At 33.6% G+C, this 26,865-nt stretch overlaps 1 protein-coding gene across 1 annotated transcript in view; it reads right to left on the bottom strand.

The window, feature by feature from the left end:
* Positions 1–6,523: 6,523 nt before the first annotated feature.
* LOC141480378 (uncharacterized) overlaps positions 6,524–26,865 on the bottom strand; it is a 36,370-nt gene continuing 16,028 nt past the window's right edge. Inside the window, exon 3 of the mRNA XM_074170307.1 lies at positions 6,524–10,942. Within this exon, the coding sequence (XP_074026408.1) occupies positions 10,652–10,942 (291 nt within the window). The 3' untranslated portion in view covers positions 6,524–10,651. The remainder of the gene's footprint in view (positions 10,943–26,865) is intronic.

Below are 26,865 nucleotides of genomic sequence, written 5' to 3'. Positions count from 1 at the left end.
ACAGAAAATTTTTGTGACGATTAGTTTTCGAGATAATTTGAAGTTTTAAAGGTATTTGCATTGAGTTCAACTCTTTTTAAAATAAATCAAATTGTTTTTAAGGTGCAAGTTACGTTCAGAACTCTCATAAAAAAAATAAATTTTTGCTTTTTATGACAACCTGCTAATACGTGTCCATTTGATGTCGAATTATTTGTTTATTACGAGGAGATTTCTCCGGGGGATGGGGTTGGTTACCACCATTACATTTTAGGTAAATTGAGTGGCACCTACTTATGAAGGTTGAATTGCCTCTTCAAGAAGTTGTTAATAAGAATCACCGGTTGAATTTCCATCAATGAAAAATGAACCTATAATATGATTGCCTAATATTCCGGCCCAGATATTCAACTTTTGGGGATGTTGGGTATGTATTTCTGCGTATTGTCTTGGGTTTTCATCCGACCAATAACGGCAATTGTAACGGTTCACGCAACCATTTGAATAAAATGAGCTTTCGTCCGAATAACAGATGTTATAAAGCAGTTCGGGATTTTGCATTAATATTTCACTCATGCCCTCACAAAACTCCTGTCTTCGGTCAAAATCATCCTCATTGAGTTCACGAACAAGTTTAATTTTGTAAGGATGGTATTTGTGGTTTTTAAGGATTCTCCATGCGATCATATGGCTTATTCCTGCCATTGCGGATAAACCTCTGGTACTTAACCTGGGATTGGCGATGACTTGACCAAACACTACAATCGCATTATCGTCATTCACTACTCTTCTCTGAACATCACTTTTTTCATTTAAAACCGAACCTGTCTCCCTGAATTTTGTGACCAAATCCAGAACGTGATTTCTGCTTAGGTGTTTACCAGGTTTTTGCTCGTTAAATAAAATTGATGTTTTATTAGCATTTTGGTCGTTGCCAAAAAATGAAGCAATAACTGAAACCCTTTCGGCAGTAGTGAAAGAAATGTTTAAACAAATAACAATACACGACCCGTTTCAACAAAACAATCGAACGTTGTTATTTAACAAAAAATTGATAAGAAGAACTGCTTAAAATTTTTTTTTATTTAGGCATACAAGTTACCGAGTGGTCTGTCTAATGTATTATCAACATGGCAATTTTAACTTCAAATTATCTCGAAAACTAATCGTTACAAAAATTTTCTTTTAACAGAGTTGTGAAGGTATTCGAAAGACCTTTAAAACAAGGTGCCACTCGACCTACTTTCCCCATCTAAATAAAGGTCGTCGGACGCACCTCTCTGAGGGGGTGCGTACTACAAAAAATCTGATTAGTCTGAAAGGTGTCCCCCTTCAATTAGAAATCGACGTGTCCGAGCTTTTTTGAAAATCTTACTTTTTATATTCAAAAACGGCTCTGTTAGGTTTTCGTTGTTACACACTGTATATAGAAGAAAATGTAAATGGCGAAATGTATGATCACATGCTAGAAAGATCTATCGAACCTCGGATAGTTCATGAATTAGAGAATCACAGAGACATACACGGCAATTTATCTTTGAAAGAAAATGTATTACATTTTCAACAGAATGGGGAACCTTATTATTTTGTAGTTCCAGTTATTCAATGGTTAGATAATAATTATGCTGATCAATGTATTGGAAGAAGAGATTCTACTGAATGGCCTGTCACATCCCTGGACCTATCTCCTCTAGATTTTTTCCTCTGGGCCACTTACTTGAAATAGGTTGTTTTAAAGACGACGCAATCTGATTCAATAAAGCCACTGAAGGAAAGAATAATCCAAGAATGCTGAGCTATTTTCAGAGAAACATTTGCCAATGTTTCGGAATGACTTTCGGAAATGAAAATTGCGAAAGTTATAAACAATTTAGTGAAAAATAAAAAATGGGTCCAGTTTTTTGGAAATATCTCAAAAACTAATTGGAATTTTCAAAATCGAAAAAAAAAATTCGAAAAGAGGAAGAAATTTCCTATCGAAAAGTCCTGACTACCGGAACTGTAGGACCAATATTTATAATTTTCCCGGAGCTCTGAAATAGAGCTCTGAATCGGGTGTTTAGCCGCGTGTAGGCCGTGCGTGTTTAGGTTAATTTTACAAAAAAAAAATTATAGCATATAAAATATATAAATTGAGGAATGAAAAAATTCAGTCATATACTCAAAAGATAAATTAACAGTAATCTGTCGGTAAAAAATTTTTAATGCAATTATTAGATTTATTATGCTATTGTTAATTAACAATTTTTTATCACTCGATTATCATTATTGCAAGTGTGATATTTTTCAAACTAAAAGTGTGGAATTTTTTTCCTTCCATAGAGTTATGATTATAACGGTTAGGAATTGATTTACTTCCAAAATATTGAAAAATTATTATTTTTCAGTTATTTATTAACCATTTACTGCATTTTTTAATGAAAAAGTTTAATAAATAATCGAAAAAATTTTTTTATTCATCATTATTACTGATATGTTTTTTTTAAATCAGAAGCTACATAAAAATATTTTTTTTATTTCATCACTTATTGTTTAAAACTTTGTTATAAATTCGATAAAAAATGGAGTGAATAAAAAAATGCATGGTTTTTTTCATTCATCAATTGCAACTGGAACAAAAATGAAATGAAAACATTCATTTGTTTATAACAAATTGTTTATTCAATACACAATGGAGAATTTTAATAATTAAATTGTTTTTGTTCCGAATTAAAAACAAGATGAATAATTATTTTAAAAAATTGGTTTCTTAATATTATTAATTGGTGGTAAAAAAATTGTTACTCAACAAATGCGTTTTTTTGCATTGTAAAAATTTCTTCAAGAGACAATTGAAAAAAATCATGATTTTTATCAAAAATTAAGATCCAAAAAAAATTCAATCATGTTATAAACAATGCATTTGTTTATAATAAATTTTTAAACAATGAGTGATAAAAATTTTAAAGAAATATGTTCATCTAACTTCTGATTTGTTGATGATCGAGCGATAGAAAATTGTTAATTAACAATAGCGTAATAAATCGAATAACTGCAATAAACATTTTTTACCGACAGATTATTGTTCATTTATCATTTGAGTATATGCCTGAATTCTTTCATTCCTTAATTTATATATTTTAAATGCTGAAATTTTTTTTAGTAAAAATGGCCCAAACAGGCACGGCTCACGCGCGGCCAGACAGCCGATTTCGAGCTCATTTTCAGGGCTTCGGGAAAATTATATATATTGGTCCTACAGTTCCGGGAGTTGAAACTTTTTTATAGGAAATTTCTTCCTATTTTCGAATTTTCGATTTTGAAAATCTCAATTAGTTTTAGAAATATTTTCAAAAAATTAAATCCATTCTTTATTATTCTCTAAATTGTTTATAACTTTTGCTATTTTCATTTTCGGAAGTCGTCCGTTTTCAAAAACTTTCTAGACGCTATTCCGAATCGAATGACACCTCAACCATAATTTTCGGAGACTGCTGAAGAAAGTTCGGAAAAAAGCACTTCTTGATCAGATTAGTCAAGTTCAAACATAGCTTAACAATCTTTCAACAGCTACAGATTGGGGATGAGAAAAAACAGAGACTCTGTTTTTGCCCATGAAAACACCATAATCATTGGCAGGTTTAGAATTACTGAAACTAGTTCATTGTAGTTGCATAGTAGGTATCTAACTGCAGTAAAACTTAAAGCAGTAGAAAAACAGTGATGAGTGCATCCGATGTTGTTGGGATGATGACAATTTCAACTTCGAGTACGGCATGATTGTTGATCAACAAAATACTAACCATCCAGTATATCGAAAACTGATTCAGGCATTCTACGTATCAAACTCAGATACTAACTCTGACGGTTAAGAATGCGTTAATAATAAATTGTTTTGGTAATAAATGATAAAATTAATTATGAAAAATGTTTCTGTCAATTTGTAGAGAAATGTCAATTATGATTTTCAAAATAGAAAACATTCTCCGAATAATCATTTGAACATTCGAGATATATAAAAAAACGTTCATAAACAATTAAAAATCGTATTTTTTTCTGAATATCATATTATGAAGATAAAAATTTTTTGAATTCCCATACGGTCATACACAATTTATAAACAAATTGCGCTAAAACAGTTTGTTCAACTTACCGAATGTCTTTATTTGATACAGAAACAGGATATAATGATAAATATATAGAAAAATTAAAACAATATGTTATGTTACTAAAAAAAATCATAATGAACAAAATATAATGTTTTTGAACTTTTATAATGTGATCTTGTGGAGCACATTGATAAAAAGAGATTCACGTTCATTACAAGACCAAACACGACTATGATACGATATTTCATCATGGAATCCTAGTGCCTATCTTCCGGCTCCATCATCAGATCAGCTCCAGAGTACCTACCATATTGTCATCAAAATCACATAAAACTGCCAATTTTCATAACGCTACGATCTTTAAAAGATGGTTAAATTAGTTTTCTTAGATTTGACTACATAGTTACATACATACATACAGGTCGACCTAATAAAAGCGTATTAAAAACGAAAAACTCTAGAAAAAATTAAAAAATATTTAGGTCAGTCCTTAAAGAAATATTGAAAAATGCATGACTCGAAAAATCGTATACCATACACGGAAATGAATCTTGACAGGTCTTGATGCCTTCTAGATGGCTATCCTGTGTAGTGTGTATCAGCCAAATGGAATAAATATGACACTGAGTAAATATGACTATGCTCAACAAAACACTCAGGCACGTCCAATTTTCAACAACCAAATTTTTCAATGCTCAATAACTCAGTTAACGGGAACAACAACTCGACCACGAACTCGGGCTTTGCAACCGTTACCACATCGCCTCTGATAATGTATACCGCAGTAGTAGACGAAACGTCAGGCATAAAAACCTGCAAACCACGCAAACGCTGAAAACAGATTTTACACTGTCATCTACGGCCGTGAATATTTACATTCTTTGGTAATTCATATTATTTATCCTATCGTCTGTCATTTTGGCGTCTTCAACTAGTTTGAATACTTTGAATTCTTGCTGTTTTCTAATGGAAATATACAATGAACTTTTTGTAATTAAAGTTGAACTTTCAATAATCACACCATGCATGTGTCGGTTTCACTTCTCCTATCATTATATTCGGCTCGCTTAAATATCATACAGTGTTAAAATGGAAATATGCCAACCAAGACAAAAATTATCGAATGATATTGAAAATTTCGTTATGGAATAAACTTTTCATGATCAGTCAATATCACTTGGTACCTATGTAAAAATGAAATACATACGGCTACCTGAAATCCATACGCAATTTGTCGTTGGCACAACGCTTGTTGAAAAACAGATGTGAAGAAATTAAAACCCACTTGCTGCCTACATTTAATGCGGTAAATATTGGCAACGTTGTAAGGATTCCCAATAATTTATTTCATGTATGAAAATATACTTATTGGACTCCCTATTATCAATCAGATGTCTGATGATGGTGTATACTGAGGAGTTCTTATGAATGTTTGACGGACGGACGCTCTACTATCGAATCAATAGTGAACTCAATTTTTTTATGGTGGTAAAAATGTCATGCCAGCCTACAGAAATCAGTTTTCTAGTACTTACCATGAAATATATTCGGTAAATTCTTCAAATTATGATGGACGCCCTATCAGCGCATTCAATGTATGGATGCCATATTGATATCGGGATGTATATATATATATATATATATATATATATATATATATATATATATATATATATATATATATATATATATATATATATATATATGCATATACATACACACACACACCTTTTTATGAAAAATAAATTCTTTCCCAAATCTCAGGATATTTCCCTATATTCTACATGGAAATGACTCACAATTTTCCTGAAATTCTATGGAAATCAAGAAATGAGATTTAGTATAGGAAATGAGTCAATTTCGGTCCCGACAAAACAACCGTCATAAATATCAACACTTCGCAATTATTTCCAATATAACACGATGGTGTCTAGTCTGAGGACAACGTCTACCACCCTTACGACCCAGGTTCGATTCTCCCGCCGGTAAAATTTTCAATTCAATTTTCCTCAGCTGCCTCAGCGATCGATTAAATTTCAATAAGACTATCATGGATATATAGAACTATCGAATCTCTTGCAAAATCTACCTTCATAAAATCTTCAAACATTATCATCGTTACCAATTATCAGAAATCCATATTGATTATTTTCAAAATTCAGCATACATCAATTGAAATTACTTCATCTAAATGGATTTGGTAAGGATTCGTCTCATTTTCTTTTTAACATTATGACAAAATTGGTATTATCACGGACTAATTATATCCTATACAGAAATATGATCTTATGAAATTCTATTTTTCACACATCACATCATTGAAAATGGAAACAGAACTGGGTTTGTCGTCGGAGAGTTCCAATATTTCTGCATTATTGTTGAACGTATAAAATCCCAATCCTTTTATAGGTTTTAACACATTTCTTAGGAACTAATATATGGGTTGATTCAATCAATCAATCAATCAATCAATTTATTTCAACAAGAACAAAACCAGTTATTACAGTCCAGTTGGCTGATAAAGCAATTTCAAGGTTATCTAATTATTCATTTAGTTAACAATATACAAACAGAATGTCGGAAAAATAAGTAGAATTTCTAATAATACACAAAGTAATCCTTGGTGAATACAATAGGTATATCTTAATATAAATAATATTGCTCTGTTTTGAAACTCATCCGGAGTGGAACAAAATACACCACTCGTTGATGAGGTATTCAAATAGTGTAATAACATATATCAAATAACAGCAGTAGTTGAGTATGAGAATGTAGATGAAGATGGAAGTTAAAAAAAAGAAAAAAAATTCTTACACTGAAAAACCAAACAAAACAAAACAAAATGAGAAGGAAGGGACAGCGATCGGCTTTGCAGGATTATGAGGTGAGTCTTTGGATTACTATTTTTTTTTTCAAAATATTTTAAATGTCGTCGGGTTCTCTAGTATGTATAGCTTAAGGGTGGTTTTGAATTTACTCATTTTCTTAATTTTTTTCAGGTGCGTTGGAAGAAGATTGTACAGTTTGGGTCCGAAGAAAAAAACGAATCTTTGTGTATGACTTTTTTACTTTTTTTGAAGAGTGGAATTTTGATATGTAAATTTTCGACGGATCTTGTTGTTTTGAGAGTATTATAGTTGAATTTATGGATGTTCGAGAACATCCATATCAAACATTGGTAGCTGTATAGGGATCTAATGTTGAAAATTTTAGTTTCTCTGTATAGTTTCTCCGTTGCGAAACGTCTATCTCTTTTGAATATAATTTTCAATAATGAGTTTTGAGTTGTTTGAAGGTGATTAATAGCATTATTGAATGCGCCTCCCCATACAACAATAAAATATCTGAATATGGACTCTGCTAATGAGTTATATAAAATTAATATATTTTTTTGTGAGAGTATATCTCTAAGGGTGTAGAATTTAAACATGAGAATTCTCATTCTTTTTATAACTTGGGCAATGTGTTCATCCCATCTCAAATGTTGATCAATGACTACGCCGAGATATTTTATAGACGTTGTTTTTTCTATTGTTGGGCAGTTGCATATTATATTCTTAGCGCAGGTGGGCTTGTGTATTCTGAGATTATTCATAAGCGGTTGGTCATCTGAGTTTAGAGAGAAGCACATGAATTTTGTCTTTTTTATATTCAAACTAAGCAGGTTATTATTAAACCAGGCTTGCAATTTTTGTAGGTCTTTCTCAGCTTTCTTAGAAATATTATGCCAACTCTCATCTCTGAATATTAGAGCAGTGTCATCCGCGTAACAAATAACATGGCTATTAAAATTTTGTATTTGGGATATAGCGTTGATGTATACAAGGAACAGGATTGGTCCCAAAACGGTTCCCTGTGGTACACCAACAGATATTTTTAATGGCCCGCTGAGTTGGTCCCCGATTTTAACTTTTTGTGTACGTTGTGATAAATAATCCCGCAACAAGTCCAATGCATGGCCTCGAATTTCGTATAAAGAGAGTTTGTTCAATAAAATCTCATGTGAGACGGTATCGAATGCTTTTGCTAAATCGATGAATACCGCCAATCACTTAGATGATTTATCTAAGGTTTCCACTGTCTGACCTATGAAATCTATTATGGCATTTTCTGTGCTGGAGTTGTTGACGAAACCAAATTTTCGTTCAGTCAGTACTTGATATCTATTGAAAAATTCAAGGAGTCTTTTTTTGAGTGATTGTTCAAAAATGTTTGCGAAATTATTGATAACAGAGATGGGACGATAATTATTCATTTCATTTCGATTTCCAGATTTAAAAACGGGGGTGACTCTAGATTCTTTTCATTGTTGCGGTATATTGGAATTTCGGTAGCATAAGTTGATTATATGGACCAATGGTTTCAATATATAGGGGTGTATATTTTTAATAAGGGTTGCAGTTATCCCGTCTGGGCCTGGAGAACAATTATTCTTGAGCTTTGAAATTAATATTACAACCTCGTTTTCATCAATAGATTCGAGAAATAAGGTCGCCGTCACTGAAGATTCTTTCAAAAAGTTCCGTGGTAAAGTACATTTTTCAATTTTTTTTGCCATGTTCAATCCTATATTTGTGAAGAATTCATTGTATAAATTAGCCTTTTCTTCATTATTCACTGTGGGTTTGTTGTTCTCTTTAATAATTGTGGTATTTTATATATGATTTTTGTTAGATTCGGTGTTAGAAATCTCCTTTATTATTTTCCATGTCTGTTTATAATTGCCAATAGCTTCATCAAGTTTTTTTTATAGTATTGATTTTTTGTTCGTTTGAGTAAGTTATTGAGTTTGTTTCTATATTCTTTATATTTCTTCTCGGAGTCTTCCGAGTATTCGTTCAAAAGTTTTTTTTCAGGTTGTCTCTAGTTTTTATAGAAGTTATCAAGCGTACTGTGATCCATGGTTTCAGTTTGCATATTTTCTTTATTGAAGTAACAGTTTCGGTAGCTTCCTTTATATACCTATTTAGTATATTGATAAAAGCATTATATGATTCTTGTGTTTCATTGTGCTGTAGTACATTAACCCACAGTTCTTTTTCTAAGCGAGATTTCAATTTTTCATACCGAACTCTCTCATATGTGTTAATTTTCTTTTGTGTTGGGGTTGCAAGGGTGGGTGTGAACATTGAGTGATTTCTATTAATTAAATAGAACTGGCCGATACTTGATGAATATCCATGTTGAAAAACTAATTAATACAGTTCATTGTATGATTTTCACTATAAAGGGTTTTACAAAAACCGCGATACGTGTTTCGCTTAACAATAGCTTCCTCAAGCACAGCGAAACACATGTCGCGGTTTTTATAAAATACTTTATAGCGAAAATCATATATAAAACTGTATTGATTGGTTTTTTTTTTTATTTCTATCAAAGATATACGTTCGTGAATATATGATATACGTACCGTGGTTGGACACTATGTAAATGTTAAGGCATTTCATTTAAATGTGTATCATCAAACGATACGGAAGTATGGAAAATGATCGTCGATTCAAAAGAAGTAATAAATTGATGAACAAACTTCCGTTAGAATTATATATTTCCGGAGGTTATCATTACTGTGGACCTGGTACAAAATTGAAAGAAGGTTCATCTCACAACGATTTTGAAATTAATGAATTGGATATTCGTGTAAAAAACACAACATTTAATATTCGAAAGAGGAAAGAGAAGCCACACTACTCTTTAACAATATTATTATGAAAGAGATGAGACATTCCGGTTTGGGGTGTAATGATGTAATACCAATAAGAAAAACCAATGATGAAAAAATGTTGCATTCGCCGCTGAGGTGGGTAATAAAGTATGAAATGTTTGGTAAAGAAAGCATTGCACAGTGGCCCATTAATATGTCAAATCTGTCGGTGGAAATGAAAAAAATCGCACACGACGAATAATACCAATTACAAAGATCGGTGGATTCTGCTATTGATACCGATTTTTGCAGGACTATCCGCACTCACAGCACAAAATTAAAAAAACTACTGTTAAACCTATAGTTTGGATTATTTTTGTATGGAGAAAGCGCAACTAGGTAAAATTTTTCAGTATGAAATGAAAATTTATATTGGATGATTAATGAATCCATTTTGTGAAATAAATACCAGTATAACTTCTAAACCAACCGGATTCCACTCAAATAACATTATAATTTTGACAGCAACAATTTCGAAAGAAATTAATCAATTATAAATATATATTTCATTCAGAAGATATAACTCAGGTGAATCATATATTTATTGATCACCGTGTATATTGAAGGTTTTTTGTTCAAATTATGATTTCATTACTCTCTACAACTATTTCATATCGTGTTTAATATGAGTTTTTTATGTTATCATTTTATTAATTGATTGTTGCCTTCGGAATTTTGATGAGAGAGAACTCTTTTCATTTTACCATAATTCCGTTTTTCTCGACCCAGATGACATAGTTATCCTTTCTCATGGGAGGGATAAATTACCAGCGAGTAATCTTTGATTTATAAGGATAACAATATATCGAAATTTTTTCCAAAAGATAGATGAATACAACTATTCCATTATTATAATAATATCAATGTCAGATTGTAACTGTTGTTATGTAATTATTTTTGAAGTGATACAGATTCCAATGGTCTTCAATAGGTTTTCTCCCCTTTTCTTCCATTTGTCGGTTTTCTCCGATGCACATTTTTCAATTCTCTTATCCAGCTGACTGATCAATAATGCCGTTTCGGTAGCGTCTTTTTCTATTTGTGTTGGCAATGATACAATTTCTCTTTCGATTCTGGCAGCCAACTTCGCCAAACATTTGACAGACTTCCATCCATGTCCACAGTCTTTAATTTCTTGTTTAATATTTTCAACGTCACTAACGATCTTCTTTATCTGAAATTTTTGGAAATTCATGGCATTAGGTATTTGAGAAATATCTGAAGAGATTCCATTGAAATGATTACTGCAGTCTCACAGATTCTCATTAAATTATTATGAATTTGAAATTGGTTACAATGGAAAACGTTTTTTGACAACTTTTGAAAAAGTATGAAAATTATTATATAACGTTACACAAATAATGTATGTTTGGAATGAAGCATTTCCAAAAATGAATTGAATACCCAATATGCAAGTAGTACAAAAGTGCAGAGGAGCCACATACTAATTTCTGAAATGTTTTTTTTTCATTTTGGAATTGAAAATTCAACTTCAATTGAAACTTAGAACTCGAAATGACAAGGTTGAATTCAAATTTCAAACAGAAAATTCGAGGACAAAGTAGAAATGTTCATTAACGAAATATTCCGATAGAGACGAACTCTTTTATGATCTATTTTGACTCGATTCATAGTTTAAATAGCCTATTTAAAATACTTTCCCAGCATCTGAACAAAAATTTATGGTCTCTTGACGAGCGTTTCTCTAACCAATTAGCGTTCCTAGGAGGATGCTAACTCAGCGGAACGCGCATTGACAGACCGTAAATTTTTGTGCTATTGTTAGAAAAGTGTTTTCAATAGATTAATTCAACACCAGAGTTTCCAGTACGAACTGATAAGTTGTAATAGTGTTGATGAAGAAGTTGGGCTACTGAACGATGAATCGCATTCGGCAGTCAAGCATCTATTCGCACCTTGAGAAAGAACATTGTGACTAATAATTTGAAATGTATGTTCACATCAAGATATCTCGCAATTATTCAATTCTAAAGAATCAAAAATTGAAGAACCTGGTCAGTCACACAGTTACACATTTGCTACGAAAAAAAAGCTTACATCGAACGTCGTATGGGTACAAAAAATCACCTGGGAGAATTTATCTGATCTACGTGTTCAAAATGAAAATATAAAATAGTTACCTGGTAATATTGATAATATCACTGTAAAAGCTATCGTAAAAAGCTATTGTATAGCGAAAAATGTGTCGCGGTGTTCGTAAAATTATTTATAGTGAAAATCATATAATAAACTGTATTCATTATTTTTAATATAGATTTTCATCAAGTATCGGTCAGTTTTATGCAATTATCACTGTGAATAATGATTTTTTTACTTCAGTTTGGAATGAATCTTCATTTTCAGATCCTAATTCAGTCAGTTAATTTTCACGAAATTTTCAAAATTTCAACAGAAATCATTTCAGTTTCCCACTTACATGTAAGTGAGATTTTTACCTTTCATTTAGTTTGTTGTGCGAAAATCCTGTCTGATTTTTTTTCTGATTGATTCGGCCGTTACTTGATGAAGATCCATAGTAATTTCAAAAACTACACCTCACGATTTGATCTTCACAAACTTTTTTTTGAAAAATATATCACATGTTTCGCTAGCACAGTAGCTTTTCCAAGTGATTTATGATTTAATTCCATTTCGAATGTTTGGAATACAAACCGAGTAGATACAATTGTTTTTTGTATAATTCAGTGTTCATATAAAAGTATTTATTTCGAGAGAATTTTTATTTCGTGTAATTCAATGTTCATATGAGAGTAACTGTTTCAGGAGGGTTTTTTCTTCCAGTTATTATCTGAAAGGTACTTTTTTGTATGATCTACACACCTATGTATGCAGTTGATTTTTTTAAAAATTGATTGCTTCCTTCCTTTATTTAGTAGATTGACACATTTTTTGTATCAAGATAGAGTAGTAGGAAGCCAAAAACTTTCTTTCCTATCAAAAGTTATCTAGTGAAGCAATGCAAGACATAATTTGTAAGCTTGATATATTCCTGATCACACACTTCACAACTCGTGACGTCATACGATGGCTTCGAGTGCGACCTGAATGTGTGATGAAATTTTAATTTCGTATTATTTAGGTGAACCTGTTGGGATATTCAACCTCAAAATTGATGACTCTGGATATGCGATCTTGGGAGAGTTTATTTGTTGATGTGAAGATTCTTTGATCGTCCCTAGATTTGAAAGACATTTCCGCTGCCGTGACCTTGAGAAAAACTAAATTAACAGCGTTTGTTACAGTGGAGTTGGACATATTTCTTCACACATCACTCACCACCGATGACGTCACATGTTGTTATATGATCTTGAGTATTAATTCGTTACATTCACTTTCGAACGAAAGGACATCGAGAGAAATGCTTTGTGGTGGCTTCTGTTCGTCTGATGTATGATTTTCCTGAAAGAGGGATCTTGAGTGACCTTGTGACCTCCTGAAAGAGGGATCTTGAGTGACCTTGTGACCTCGACCATGTGACTTTCGACCTTCTCGACATTGATAACAGCGTTTCGTCAACATTATTTCGAATGAGTTCAATAAATGAAGGTGGTAGTACACTTTAGTGACATGCCTGATCAAAATTCTAAGGTGCTGATAACGGTTCTGAACCTACCCCCATTACTATTCCCCAAAGGCACCACATTAACTTCGACCTAAGTATGAGAATAAACGCCGATGTGAGAAAAATTATTAGGAAAATTCAGATTCAAAGTGACAGTTCAAACTATCAGTATACGGAATTGGCCGCGGTGGTAGTGCGCCCGACTCACGATCGGAAGGCCGTGGGTTCAATTTCCGCCTCGACCAGATATTTTTCTCGAGAGAATTTATCTGGTTGAAGCTAGGATGATTCTGCAACCGTGTTAGGAATCACACGTTAAAAGGTAAGACCTCGTTAATCCTTAGCTCGCACAAGTTTCTCAACTCCTGAGAGTTGTCGTTCGTATGGGGGCGACAGCTGATTAACGGAAAAACAGATTTTAAACAGATTTTCAAACGGAAAAATCGAATGAATTCCCTATTGCAAATAGAAATACATTCATAGGGGTTGAAATTAAAGTTAGATAAAAGTGTTTGAGATGTTCTCCAAGCAATTCAGGGCGGAATAACTTTGTTATTCATCACTTCAACCTTCAGCAGCTCAGTTGTGGAATTTGATATACAGTGTGTCCAAGATAAGGATCCTAAGGATGGGAATCTCAGTACCTGTTGGAGATACAGCTTAGGTTAAATTAGGAAATTAGGTGGCGCCCCTTACGAGTAAGAGCAATAAGAACATCAGGTTCGAATTCGACACCTCAAAAACCTCCTATTACCAAGTTTCGTTTAATTAAGTTCAGTATTTCAAAAGTTATTTGAAAAAAACGAAAATAAAAATAAAACTTCAACATCCTGTATCTTGGAAACGAAGCGTTTCCGGACATTGATTCATTGGGACAATTCATATTAGAATATTGTGAGGAATCACCTCCTGAAGTTTGTCAAAGTACTTTTGAATCACCCTGTATACGGCAGAGCAATCCTATGATAAATACCAGCTTTGCCCAACGATACTTTAACGACATGTTTATTAAATTCTAGTCCACCATCAGTAAAAATTTCTCGTACAGTGTGGCCCATAGTTCTGGCTTCTGCTAGAAAACTTTCTATCTTGAACTTCACTTCGGACTTTTCCCTCAAAAAATAGACTGCTCTGTATTACGGGCACCTCCAAGAGACGTTACGGGCATTGAATCACATACATCAGCATGTATCAGGCCAGCTATAAATTTGACCTACATCCACACCCGAACAAATGAATGCTTGATGTTTGAGGGACAGTCAAATAATATAGAACGTATCATTCATCAATACATTCTGAATCATAAAAACGAAGTTCATCTTATCATTGACATGAATTCTGCAAAATTGCAGGATGTACGAAATTTGGACTATGAACCTCTTCGAAAAAGGAATATGAATTAAATGAAAAACTTTTAGGTTAGCGGAATCTAGTAGATGCGGGGTAAAAAAATTAGGTATAAGGACAATGGTAGACAGAGATGATCCACAACGATTGTTCTTCAGATATGTTCTGGTTTTGACCTTCACACAAAGTATATATTATCAAGTTTGGAGCCATTCGCAGGCTCATGACTGTTTCTTCTCTTCAATTTCCAATGCATTTTTCTGAATGGAAACGGGTAGTGTGCTTGAAAAATACACATTATTTTCTATAGACAAACCGATTCAGATGTAAGGAACACATAAACCCTAGAGTTTGTGTGAGAATAGTGTAAAGATCTGACATGTTTATAATTGGGATTTCCTATCACATCTGATCAACTACGCCTACCAAATGATGCAACTCCCATTTTATCTATTTCAAATCTTTTTTCTTTCAATAATCTGTCAGCATGATATCATTGCGACTCCTAAGGTCAAGTCATAGGCGGATAGTTGAAAGGGGGTTTTTGTGGTAACTCCAGATCATGTGGCGTCACACCCAACTCAAAGCCAAGTCATTGGCGGAAAATGCCATTGGTATCAGTCTATGATGTTTTTTTCACACCGGAAGTCTATGTTTCTATATAAAACGTAAAAATATGTTGAAAGATGAAAATCAAATTTCCTTCCACAATCATGTCTTGCATTAGTGTTATTCGTCATACCCTTATTATATTTTTTAATGGTTTTTATCCAAATTTAAAAGTTTTCTCCGGTAACTCGTATCGCCTTCTCACTACAAAGTTGCAGTGTTATTCAAGAACAATCCATATTGTGTAGCGAGACACTGAAGAGTACATACGTGTTTAGTAAATGAAAGCTTACGTTATCCGAAAATATAACCTAAAACCAGTGAATTGCGAAACTTGTTTTTATCAGAACTATCTGTGTGTATCTCACACATAATTCTCAATTTTTCAGATTCAAATTTTTTTAGGAACACCTCAATACAAGTACCTTCGAAAAAAATGGAACAAGAAACTGAGAGATTGTCAGAGGAAACCTCCAACTGAAAAAGAAGAGAGAGAAGCAGGACAAGGACATATTAACACTGATGAAATGAGGAATGAGAGCGATGACAACAAGGCTCCAAGAATTGGAGAAACAACTGGCATTAAAATAGAAGACCAACGCATCGAAAGACAGAAAAAAAAGGAAGAACCTGCAAAGGTAGAAACTGGCACATAGACTGAAGAAGCCGAAAAGCCAGATGAAATGAAAGCAGACTCTCGACAAATAGGGTAAGCAACAAAAACACCCTGAAGAAGGAAATAGTAAAGTGGACTCGCAAACTTCCAAAAAGCTATGGCTTTTTGGAAGTTTGGGCCGTATGTGGGCCGTATGCGGCCCAGTAGAGAGCTCAGAATCCGATTCGTAAGACGGATTCGAGAAAGTGGATGAGCCAAACCGACGCACTAGACGGCGCTTAGAACAAGAGAAAGCGGAAAAAGCAAAAAAGGATGAGGATGAGGTTCGGGGTTAAGCACCATTGGTGCTTAACCCCGAAGATCAAATACCATCAGCAGAACAAGGAAAAGTTGTGCCAACTGAAAAAGTATGCCCAACAAAATTAGAAATATTGCCAAACATTGAAAAAGAGTGGCACCAACAGCCACCAACAACTCCAAGCCACCAATCGTGCTCCACGACTCGAGAAGATGGAACGAGATATCCAAGAATCTCGCACTGAAGAAAATTGAATATAACAAAGCCAAACTGACGAAGGATGGCACATAAATACATACAAGAGAGAAAACAGAATGGCCTAAAGCAACCAAATATATGGAAGACAGGAAACTGGACGTACTCCGTCAAAAAGGAAATGCCGCTCCACGTAGTAATCTCTGGAATACCGAAAAACGTGGAGGAGGTAGACGTCGCAACCGACCTAACCAAACAAGGCTACACAGTCCTGGAGTGTCACCGAATGACATCCAGACATACGAAAATGATTTTATTGATTTTCCTGGTGGAAGTACCAAAGAAGAAAGAAAACATCTTCACACTAAGAACATGTGTGAATTTCATCGTGCAGACGGAACCACAAAGAACGAACAGGGGAGTAGTGTTCCAATGTCACGTTGTCAATATTTCGCACAAGCGCAGCGATGCTGCCACGCAACTGCGCATTGCGTGAAGTGCGGAGAAAAAAATGACACCAGAGAGTGCCAAAAAATAAGAGAGACGCCAGCGGACCAGATACCAAACCGAGTACTGAAAGCCCTACCAAGGAAGGGTATAGCGGCAATGACGAATATCATATCATCAACACTATACTCAACTACAGCATTTTCCTTACCCGTTCAAGGAGGCAATGGTCATTCACATCCCGAAGCCAAGGAAGAACCACATATTTCAGGATAACCATAGGCTAGTAAGCTTAACCCCTTCGATAAGCAAAGTGGCAAAATGAGTCATCTTGAAAAGACTAGAAGACCAAACCAGCGAACTGGGATTCTTACCAGATGAACAGTTCGGTTTCAGATCCGAACACTTGACAGAGCTGCAAGTCCTTAGGGTAAGAGACTAGGCGACTGAAGGTTTTAAATTTAAAATATGTAACTGAATGTGACCTTGAGAAGGGATTGCATACACGGAATAAATAGAAATAAATAAATAGAAAATATAGCCTCAGCTGCTTGATCTCTGGTACAGAGTTATTCATGTACCACAGGTACATGTTCACACAGGTGCTAAATAATCACTATCGACGAATGCCCCCTCGCCACTGGGTCTCCTAACGAACTGAACGCATAAATGATATTCAAGTTACCAGCACGGTCAAGCGGAAACTACACAGACACATTCAAGAATATATGCCATGCGACGATACTAGTGGTAGAAGAAAGTCCAGAATCGGCTGTTATTTCCAAGGTCATGTGACGTGTGACCCATGGTGGCCAGATCGTTGCGCCTTTCGGAGTCAAATCACAGAAGATGCGTTAGAAGCGGGTTTCATAATCATGACGTTACATGCAACTCAAGGCAAAGTCATAATATGCGGATTTTTGAAAAGTCATTGTAGTGGTTGTGGGAAGTTCAGAATAGTCGTTAGCACCCAACTCACATTTTCACTATATGAAATTATCAGTGAGTCCGCAGATATATTTGTATCTCTTTCTCGTTCATAACATATTTTGTTACAGAACTCTCCTCATCTTGATATTACTGTTTGTGTATGTTTTGTACACACTGTTTACCCACTATAAACTCATGTTTCAATTTCTACCCGGAGTAGCGAATTGATTTGATGTTTTCGTATATTCATGGTTGAAACTGCTATTATGAATCTAATTCATTTGAAAATATGGTAGAACTGACCGATACTCAATGGAAATCCATCATAACGCGTCCAAGTTATTATATATTATATAGTTGTTCACAACACAAAATTTTCAATTTTTTTCAATTAATTCTTTCACATCGGCGTTCATTCTTATGAAGTACCCTTGGGTAGCCTAACAGGTTGTACGCTAGAATCATTATTCAATGCTCCTAGCGCCATCAGCAAGAAGGAAGCTTCCAAATGACCAAACTGAAACATAGATTACAAGCAGTAGCATTTCCGTTAGCTGACTCCACGTTGTCAACCTATTTCTTGGATTTTTATTTATCGACTTATAGAATTAGCTACATATAGGTGAGTGATATTTTCATTATTATACAAAATTGTTGTATATATTCGGGTACATATGTTCATGTTGATATTAACAATTGATATATATTATTATTTTGAGATATTTGTTGATTGATACTCGTTGATATTGAACTACTATATGCAATGAAAAATATGACCTACTAGGTAATGAACAAGTAGACTCCAAGAACCTACTTTTTAGTTGATGTTCGTGATGAATCAAATACACAGTGGTTTCTTCGAAGAACACGAAGAACAAAATATTTCCCAATAATTCACAAACTAGCTTGAGATGCACATATTTCAAGAAGACTAAGATTTTCAGAAAAATCAATAATCTACTTGATAATTGAAGCTTACTTATATTTCACATAACTGTCACTTATCAATACTATATTATTTCAGATAACAATGTAACAGTTGAGGATTTACCTTTCCTTACTGAGGAATATTTAAAAGAATTAGTTCCTTTCAGCGCATTATGATTAAAAAAAAGTACATGACTACATTTTTTCTCAAGAAAGTTGAATTCGGGTTTGAAGTATTATGATGTGGAAGTGATTTTTTTCTTTCAAAAAGAAAATATCTCCGGAAATATAATCAATACAAGTCCTAAACCTCACGAGTGAATTCAAATTTTATCAATGAATTTAGTGACATCCAGACGCCAAGCACTAGCCATTGGGCGATTGGTGGATAATGCAGAAATATTATATATAAATGTGATAATGCAATAACGAAAAAGGAAATCTTCTTGGAATTCCACTGAAAATATTCACGAAAAAGAGACGACAGATACAGTTGAAGGTGAGTTCCTCAAAATAGTAGGTACCTTTACTTGTTACTATCAACATCTATTAATATTGTGTATGCTTTTTACCTTATCCAGCAGAACTTCAAGATGACCAAAACTACGTATGGCCATTACACAATTCAGATACATAGACCACCGTGGAAAATAAATGGAATCTGATGTTGTATAATAAAAGAAGAGGGCAAAAGTCTGAGTTAGCCGAAGAATTCTTAAAACTTTGGTCATTTTTGAATGATCCCAGAGGCATTCCATTGGTGAATTAGGTGTAAGGTTCACCTATTAAACCTATTAAAATCATTGTTTCGTAGGTTAGAATGACAAAATCATGTTGACCAAAGAATTGTATTTTCAGTTGTTTTACGCCAGAATTTTGTTTTTATACAATATAATATTCAATAAAACTTTTCAAAGAATACTTTTGTTTGAATTATGTATTATTACATCAAGTCCCTGTTTGTACAACAACACCAACATTCAGACCAAATCTCTGATATTCCCCCATAATTACTTGTCATAATTTTCTGCCGAAACTCCAGTTATCTTTCATTAGGTAGTACCTGTAGAACTTTAGAGTATTTCTGACATCTGTATAAAGTTGAAGTTGAAATGAATTTTGCCTACTGGTTACATAAACTCAGCATATACAGGGTGTAACTGAATAAGTGTAAAACATTTAAGGAGGTGATTTCTCATCGGAAAAACGATAGGATCTTTCATATAAAGAAATGTCATTGGAGCATCCCTTGTTAAAATACAGCCTCTTAAAGGGGGTACATAAAATTTGTATAACAATTTTCTTCACAAGCACTAAAGAAGTTACAATATTGAAATTACCCTGACGTTTTGTACTACCAAAAAGACACTTAGCCCGAAATTTCTTTGGTTCACCCATGATTAAGGGGTGGAAAACGCAACCCCTAAAATTTATTTCCAATGTAACTTTTTGTCTCATTATTTGTTTACCATTTAAAAATTCATTTTCGATAGCCTATTTCATTCTGAACAAAAAATGTCTGTTGGTTTTGTTGCCCAGAATAAACCAGTTCGCAGCAAGAAATTGTTTTACGAACAACTACAGAGATACATCGTTATAAATGCGAAAATACCAAACTAATCTATCTAGTAGGTCGCTATTAGCGATAGTGACCATTAAATTGGTATGACGCTGTCAGTTTGTGAATTTTCGAAATTGAATTAATACTAATTGTGTGCTGTTGTTCTGTTCTTAATTTGTTACTTTAATAATTCACTTGTTATTAAAATGGCATACACAAATGAGGAAATGGCTGATATGCATTACGTTTACGGCCTGTCGCAGAGGAATGGGTTAGGAGCTTCTAGAAGATATGCTGAAATGTATCCTCAACGGCAGCATCCTTCACATAGAATATTTTCTCGACTTCATCAACGATCACGAGTAAAGGCACTGTTACCGCGAGACTTTCCGAACCGTCTTGAATTTTGCAATTGGATGCTGGAAATAATTAGAAGAAATTGTGACTTTCTGGAGACGATAGAATTCAGAAACGAATGTAGTTTTTCGGGACAAGATTATTAATTTTCATAATTACCACATATGGGCTGATGAAAACCCTCACGCTATTGTCGAAACTAACAATCAAGAACAGTTTTCTCTTAACGTGTGGCTCGGAGTTATTGGGGATGATTTAATTGTGCCTCATTTTCTACCTCCTCGATTAAATGGTGAGGCATACGTTCAATTTTTAAGAGAAGTGCATACAGTACTGCTGGGGGAAGTTCCTTTGGGCGTCAGAAGGGATATGTTTTTTATGCATGATGGGAATCCCGCCCATTTTAGTCAAGTAGCACGTCAGCATTCAACTGAAACATATGCAAATCAGTGGATAGGTCGAGGAGGACCACAGAACTGGATTTCAATCCTCTCGATTTCTCTATTTGGGGCCATTTATAGCATTTGGTTTATCGTACTCCTATTCGTGATGTAGAGGACTTGAGAAACCGCATCATCGATGCGTGCAAGGTAATCAGAGAGACTCCAGGAATATTTGAGCGAATACGTGGCTCAATGCGCCGACGTCTAGACGCATATCTGAAGGTAGACATATTGAACATTTACCATGATTTCTACATGTTGTGTGTTTTGTTATTAATAAATTAATTTTGTTCATTACCCTTCAATCGTTTAATGCAGGTACTAACTACAAAATAACAATAAATCCAGTTTGCATTTATGACGATGTATCTCTGTAGTTGTTCGTAAAATAATTTTTTGCTGCGCACTGATTTATTTTGGGCAAAAAAACCAAGAGACATTTTTTGTTTAGAATGAAACAGGCTATCGGAAATAAATTTTCAAATGGTAAACAAATAATAAGACAAAAAGTTACATTGGAAATACATTTTAGGGGTTGCGTTTTCCACCCCTTACAACCATAGGGTAAACCACATAAATTACTGGTTAAGTATCTTTTTGGTAGTACAAAACGTCAGGTCAATTTCAATATTGTAACTTTTTCAGTGCTTGTGAAAAAAATTGTTATATAAATTTTAAGTACCCCCTTTAAGGGGCTGTATCTTAACAAGGGATGCTCCAATGAAGTTTCTTTATATGGAAGATCGTATCTTTTTTTCGATGAGGAATCACCTCCTCAAATGTTTTACACTTATTCAGTTACATCCTGTATAATATTTTTGAGGAGAAATATTCATTTCAATGTCAGTATAATGGAAGTATAATGAAAAGAGTTTCGAAAACAGTCTATTCTCAAGACATAACGCTACGATTCTAGCTCTGAAAATGTATTTCACCGCCTGAGCAAACAATGAAAATGATGTATTCGAAGTGAAAAATAGATTTTACTCAAGCAATTTGGATTCATTTCAAATCAAGAATATGAAATTATTCTTTGAAAGTGAGAAATGTTTGAAGCAACTGGTATTGTTGAAGAGAGAAAACTATCAAGAATATATTTTTTTTTTTATCGAGTAAATGAATCTTTTTACTAAAGAGAATGAACGGAAGTTTCATTGAGAGTATCTTATAAAATTAGATTAGAAATATATGATTTCATATCATATTTTGATCCAAACAAATGATTTTGTTGAGGAGAAAATGAAAAAGTTTCAATATGAAGAATTCATAGATTCAGATCAGTAATATAATTCTTTCCATTCAAAGTAATCAATATTCAACACAAACTTGGAGTGAATGAATGCAATTATCATTGTGAGTGATTCATGAATCACTCACAATGATAATTGTGACTGGTCAAGAAAATGATGTTATATATAATAGAATAGACAGTGGTAAAAATGGCGGAAGGAACAAGTTGTGCCTCTCCGCTCTTTCAAGAAAATATTGAATTTATTTGTAAGCATTGCCTTAAAAAAGTTATAAACAAAGTGAAATGTAGTAAATGTGCTGACATTTTCCATCCAGCTTGTCTAAAACAAGCCAGTGAAAAGAAAAACGGCCTTAAACATGAAATAGAGAAAGTCAGAAATGACAATATGGAAGTGAACATACCTCATACAGAAGAAAAATATCTAAATGAGCAAATCAAAATGCTCAAACAAACTATTCATGACAAAAATACAATAATTAGTGACAAAAAAATATAATTTGTTCATTAACTGAGAAGATTTTATTGTTGGAAAAGGGAACTGAATCGGCAAATAAATAACAAACAAACAAAAACCAGACTCAGAAAAAACTATCTCTGTTCTCAGTTTCAGTAAAAAAGATGAAGAAACATCGTAACGAAAACAAGCAACAACCAGAAGGAAACTCCGATACACAGGGGGTACCAAAAATAACTGTAAACAAAATGAATGCTGAATTGATGCAAATACATACCAAAGAAAAATGTGAATATTATACTAACTTAGTAAATTCAAATGAAAATACTATTGAACAGGACTGGACTACACACAGAAAAAAGAAAAAAAATCAAAATTTGGAAACGGAAATGGTGAGGAAAATTTTTATGGAAAGGATAATCCAGACAAGAAAATATGGCTATTTATATCAAAGTCCCAGTGTCAGTCACTGCTGGAAATATTGAGAAATATATTGAGAAACAAATAAATTTCAAGAATATAAAATTAAAAAAAAAGAAAGCTCAAACTACAAGGAAGGATAATAAATCATTTATGGTGGGAGTAGAACCTCAATTCAAACAATTAGTATATGAAGGAAAGTTCTGGCCAAACAAAATCACATTTGAAAGATTTAACTTCAAACGAGGACAAAATTTCTTAGATAACAAGAGGCAGACCCAAGATGAAGAAATTTCTGGTCGGCAACAGTCTTTTTTATAAGTGAAACTGAAGTAACCACGTCTACATCATCAAATCCAGGAAGAATGAAAAAGTTCTTGACTTTCATGCACATTAATAGACAGGGAGGCTAAGCAAAAAAATGTTTTGATCTAGACATCATATTACAAAAAGAGGACGTAAGTATCATGTGTGTCACCGAACACTGGCTCCATACTATCAACATTCAAGCAACTGTAATTCCAACTATTGTCTCATTTCTCAAGAACAACAAGAAAAAACGGGGATGTCTGTTTATTTTGTAGAAATGATATCATCACAGAGCTAAACATTAGGCACATAAACGTAAATACTTGGTGCATTGAAGACGTATTTGAAATATGCGGTGGAAAATTAACTAGCCCAATATCAACGGGTTGTTTTTATATTTTCTCTGTATGTAGACCTCCAGATACCAACAATTTTAAACAATTCTTCATGCAGATGGAAATATTAATTTCCAGTTTTTACAAAAACTGTAATCAAATAATCATCTGTAGGGATTTTAATATTGATTTCTCAGTAGAGAGTAATCAAAATCATGACCTTATGAATTTATTCAGTGGATATAATATCAAGCATTTCATAAATGTCCCCACAAGAGTAACTAAAACTTCATCAACTTGCAATAATAATTTTTTTAGTAATGTCAACTTAACTAAAATTAAAGTAATTGATACTTTTCTGCCTGACCACACTTATCAAATTGGTTCTCCTAAAGTAGTCTCAACTATAAATAGTAATATTAAATACATTTCCACACGTAATCTTCACGAATCTAACATAAATACTCTCCGAAACATACTATCAAGGAAAGCATGGATAGATATGTACTCAGCGGTAAACTTTCAAGAAAAAATATCAGCATTTTACGAAACGTTTTTATACCACTATAATGTAGTTTTCCCTAAATTAACTAAACGAACAAAAACTCGTAGAAACAATGATGTTCCCAAACACATCAAAGATATGCACAATATGCTGTGTGAAATGAATAGGATACGAAAGGAATCAAACAACTCAAACTACACACAAAGTTACAATTCCTTTAAACAAGAATATAAAAAATCACATCAAAATACTTGCAACAAAAGAATAATGCTCTTGAAAATAGCTCTAATATCATGAAAGAAAGCTGGAAAATAATAAGTGAAAACCATAACAAAATACATCAACCCTTATCTAACATAATGAAAACTGTTAATGATAAAAACCTCAAATTGAAAATATGGCAAATTCAATCAATGAATATTTTATAGAAAAGAATCAAAATAATAATGCAATTCCCAACTATCATATGGAAATCAATAAATTTCACATGAGCTTCTTTCTTCCTCCAACAACACCAACAGAGGTAATCACTCTAAAGAAAAAAAACACATCAAAACCAGCGAAAGGTATAAAATGTGTTGCTGGATACATCGCTGAGCCCTTGTCCTATTTAATCAACGAATCCTTCATTGCAGGTGAGTTCCCAAATATTAAGGAATCCAAAGGAATACCAGTCTTTTAAAATAAAGGATCGGCAAGTGACTTGACCAACTATCGTCTGATCTGCATGCCAAGTTACATCGCTAAAATATTTGATTTCATCTACTACCAGAAATTCAAAATGGGTTCAGAAAAACTAAGTCTACCACCGGAGCCATTGGAGATGGATTGGATTTTATTTACGAGGCACTCAACGAAAAACAAAACATTTTTCGTCTTTTTTATGATCTAAGTTGTGCATTTGACGTAGTAGATCACAAACTACTACTGATGAAAATGAAAGGTGTGGGGATACGAGGTAAACCACATAATTGGGCAGAATCATATCATATCATATCGATCTCAAACGATTATTCTCAATAATGAACGGTCCAAGTCAATGAAAACCTCTAGAGGAGTGCCCCAGGGTTCGGTACTCGGGCCTCTGTTTTTTATCATTTTAATCAGTGATATTTTCAGAACATGTGGTACTCCTGATAGCATCATAGAATATGCAGATGACACGAATTTTATACTACCACTTCCTCAGTATGAACAACTCATTGAGAACCGCAACAAAGCATCCACTGAATTTAGTAAATACTGTCAAGAAAATGGCCTAACATTGAATGCAGAAAAGACGAGATATATGCGATTTCTACCAAAAAATATGACATTTGATTCCAATCCTCATTTACATATTGACAACAAATCTATTGAAGTCGCTGATAAAATGAAATTCCTGGGGGTAACATTAGATCCAAAGCTCACTTGGAAAACGCACGTGAACACAGTAACCACAAAACTAAGATCTCTGTGTTATGTAATCCGAAATATAAGAGATACAGTATCACCCCATGAAATAAAGCTTGTATATTATGGATTGGTGCAGTTAACTATTCAATATTGCTTAATATTTTGGGGTTCATCACCACATATCAATAGAGGTTTTACAATTCAGAAACGAATATTACGAGCCATGCACAAAATGACTCCAACATCATCGTGTAAAGAGGTTTTTAAAAAAGAAAATATTCTAACACTACCAAGTTTATATATTCTGCAACTTATAATGTATGTCAAAGAAAATAATCAAACATTCAAAAAAAAACGCTGATTTACACTCTTATAATACATGAAACAAACTAAACATTCACCAACCTTTTTCACGCTTAGAAATTGCACAACAAACACATAGGAATTAAATGCTATAATAAGTTCTGTGACATATTGGATACAGACAAAACTCTAGAGTCAAAAAACATTTTGAACTTTAAGAACAAACTCAAAACATTTTTAGCAAGTCATGCTTTTTATGACATAAATGATTTTTTGAATTTTAGATGTAATGTAAATTGAATGTATTAGTGTAAGTATAGTGTAAGTCTCGAATTATCTTAAAGTGCACCCTTTGTATTTCAAACTGTTTGACTAATCTGATGAATTTATGTAATTTTAATAATGTGGATTTCACGATGCTATGTTGTCAGCGGATGTTCCTGCAATTCTGGAACCCTTAGGTACTAGTCGAGATGATGGTAAACGACCAGATGGCATGTCTCTCATACCATGGAAATACGGTAAACCTGTGGTATGGGACTTTACTTGCGTTGACACGGTCGCGGCTTCCCATCTAGCCGAAAGTTCCAAGTCTGCTGGAACTGCAGCATTGTCTGGCGAGAAATTGAAAAGGAAAAAATACCAAAATCTTGGAAACAACTATCTGTTTCATCCAGTAGCGGTTGAAACTTTTGGTGTTTATGGCCCGGAGTCTCTGTTATTCGTTCATGAACTCGGAAGGAGAATAGGCCAAGCAACGAAAGATCACCGTTCTACCTCTTTTTTGATAGAAAGAATTAGTATTGCTATT

This window comes from Leptinotarsa decemlineata, unplaced genomic scaffold (assembly GCF_025532065.1).
Source record: "Leptinotarsa decemlineata unplaced genomic scaffold, Ldec_3_MD MMD2_P_RNA_scaffold_8, whole genome shotgun sequence".
Classification (NCBI taxonomy): domain Eukaryota; kingdom Metazoa; phylum Arthropoda; class Insecta; order Coleoptera; family Chrysomelidae; genus Leptinotarsa; species Leptinotarsa decemlineata.
The sequence above is the reverse complement of the archived record's forward strand: the minus strand, read 5'-3'. Positions and strand labels throughout refer to the sequence as shown.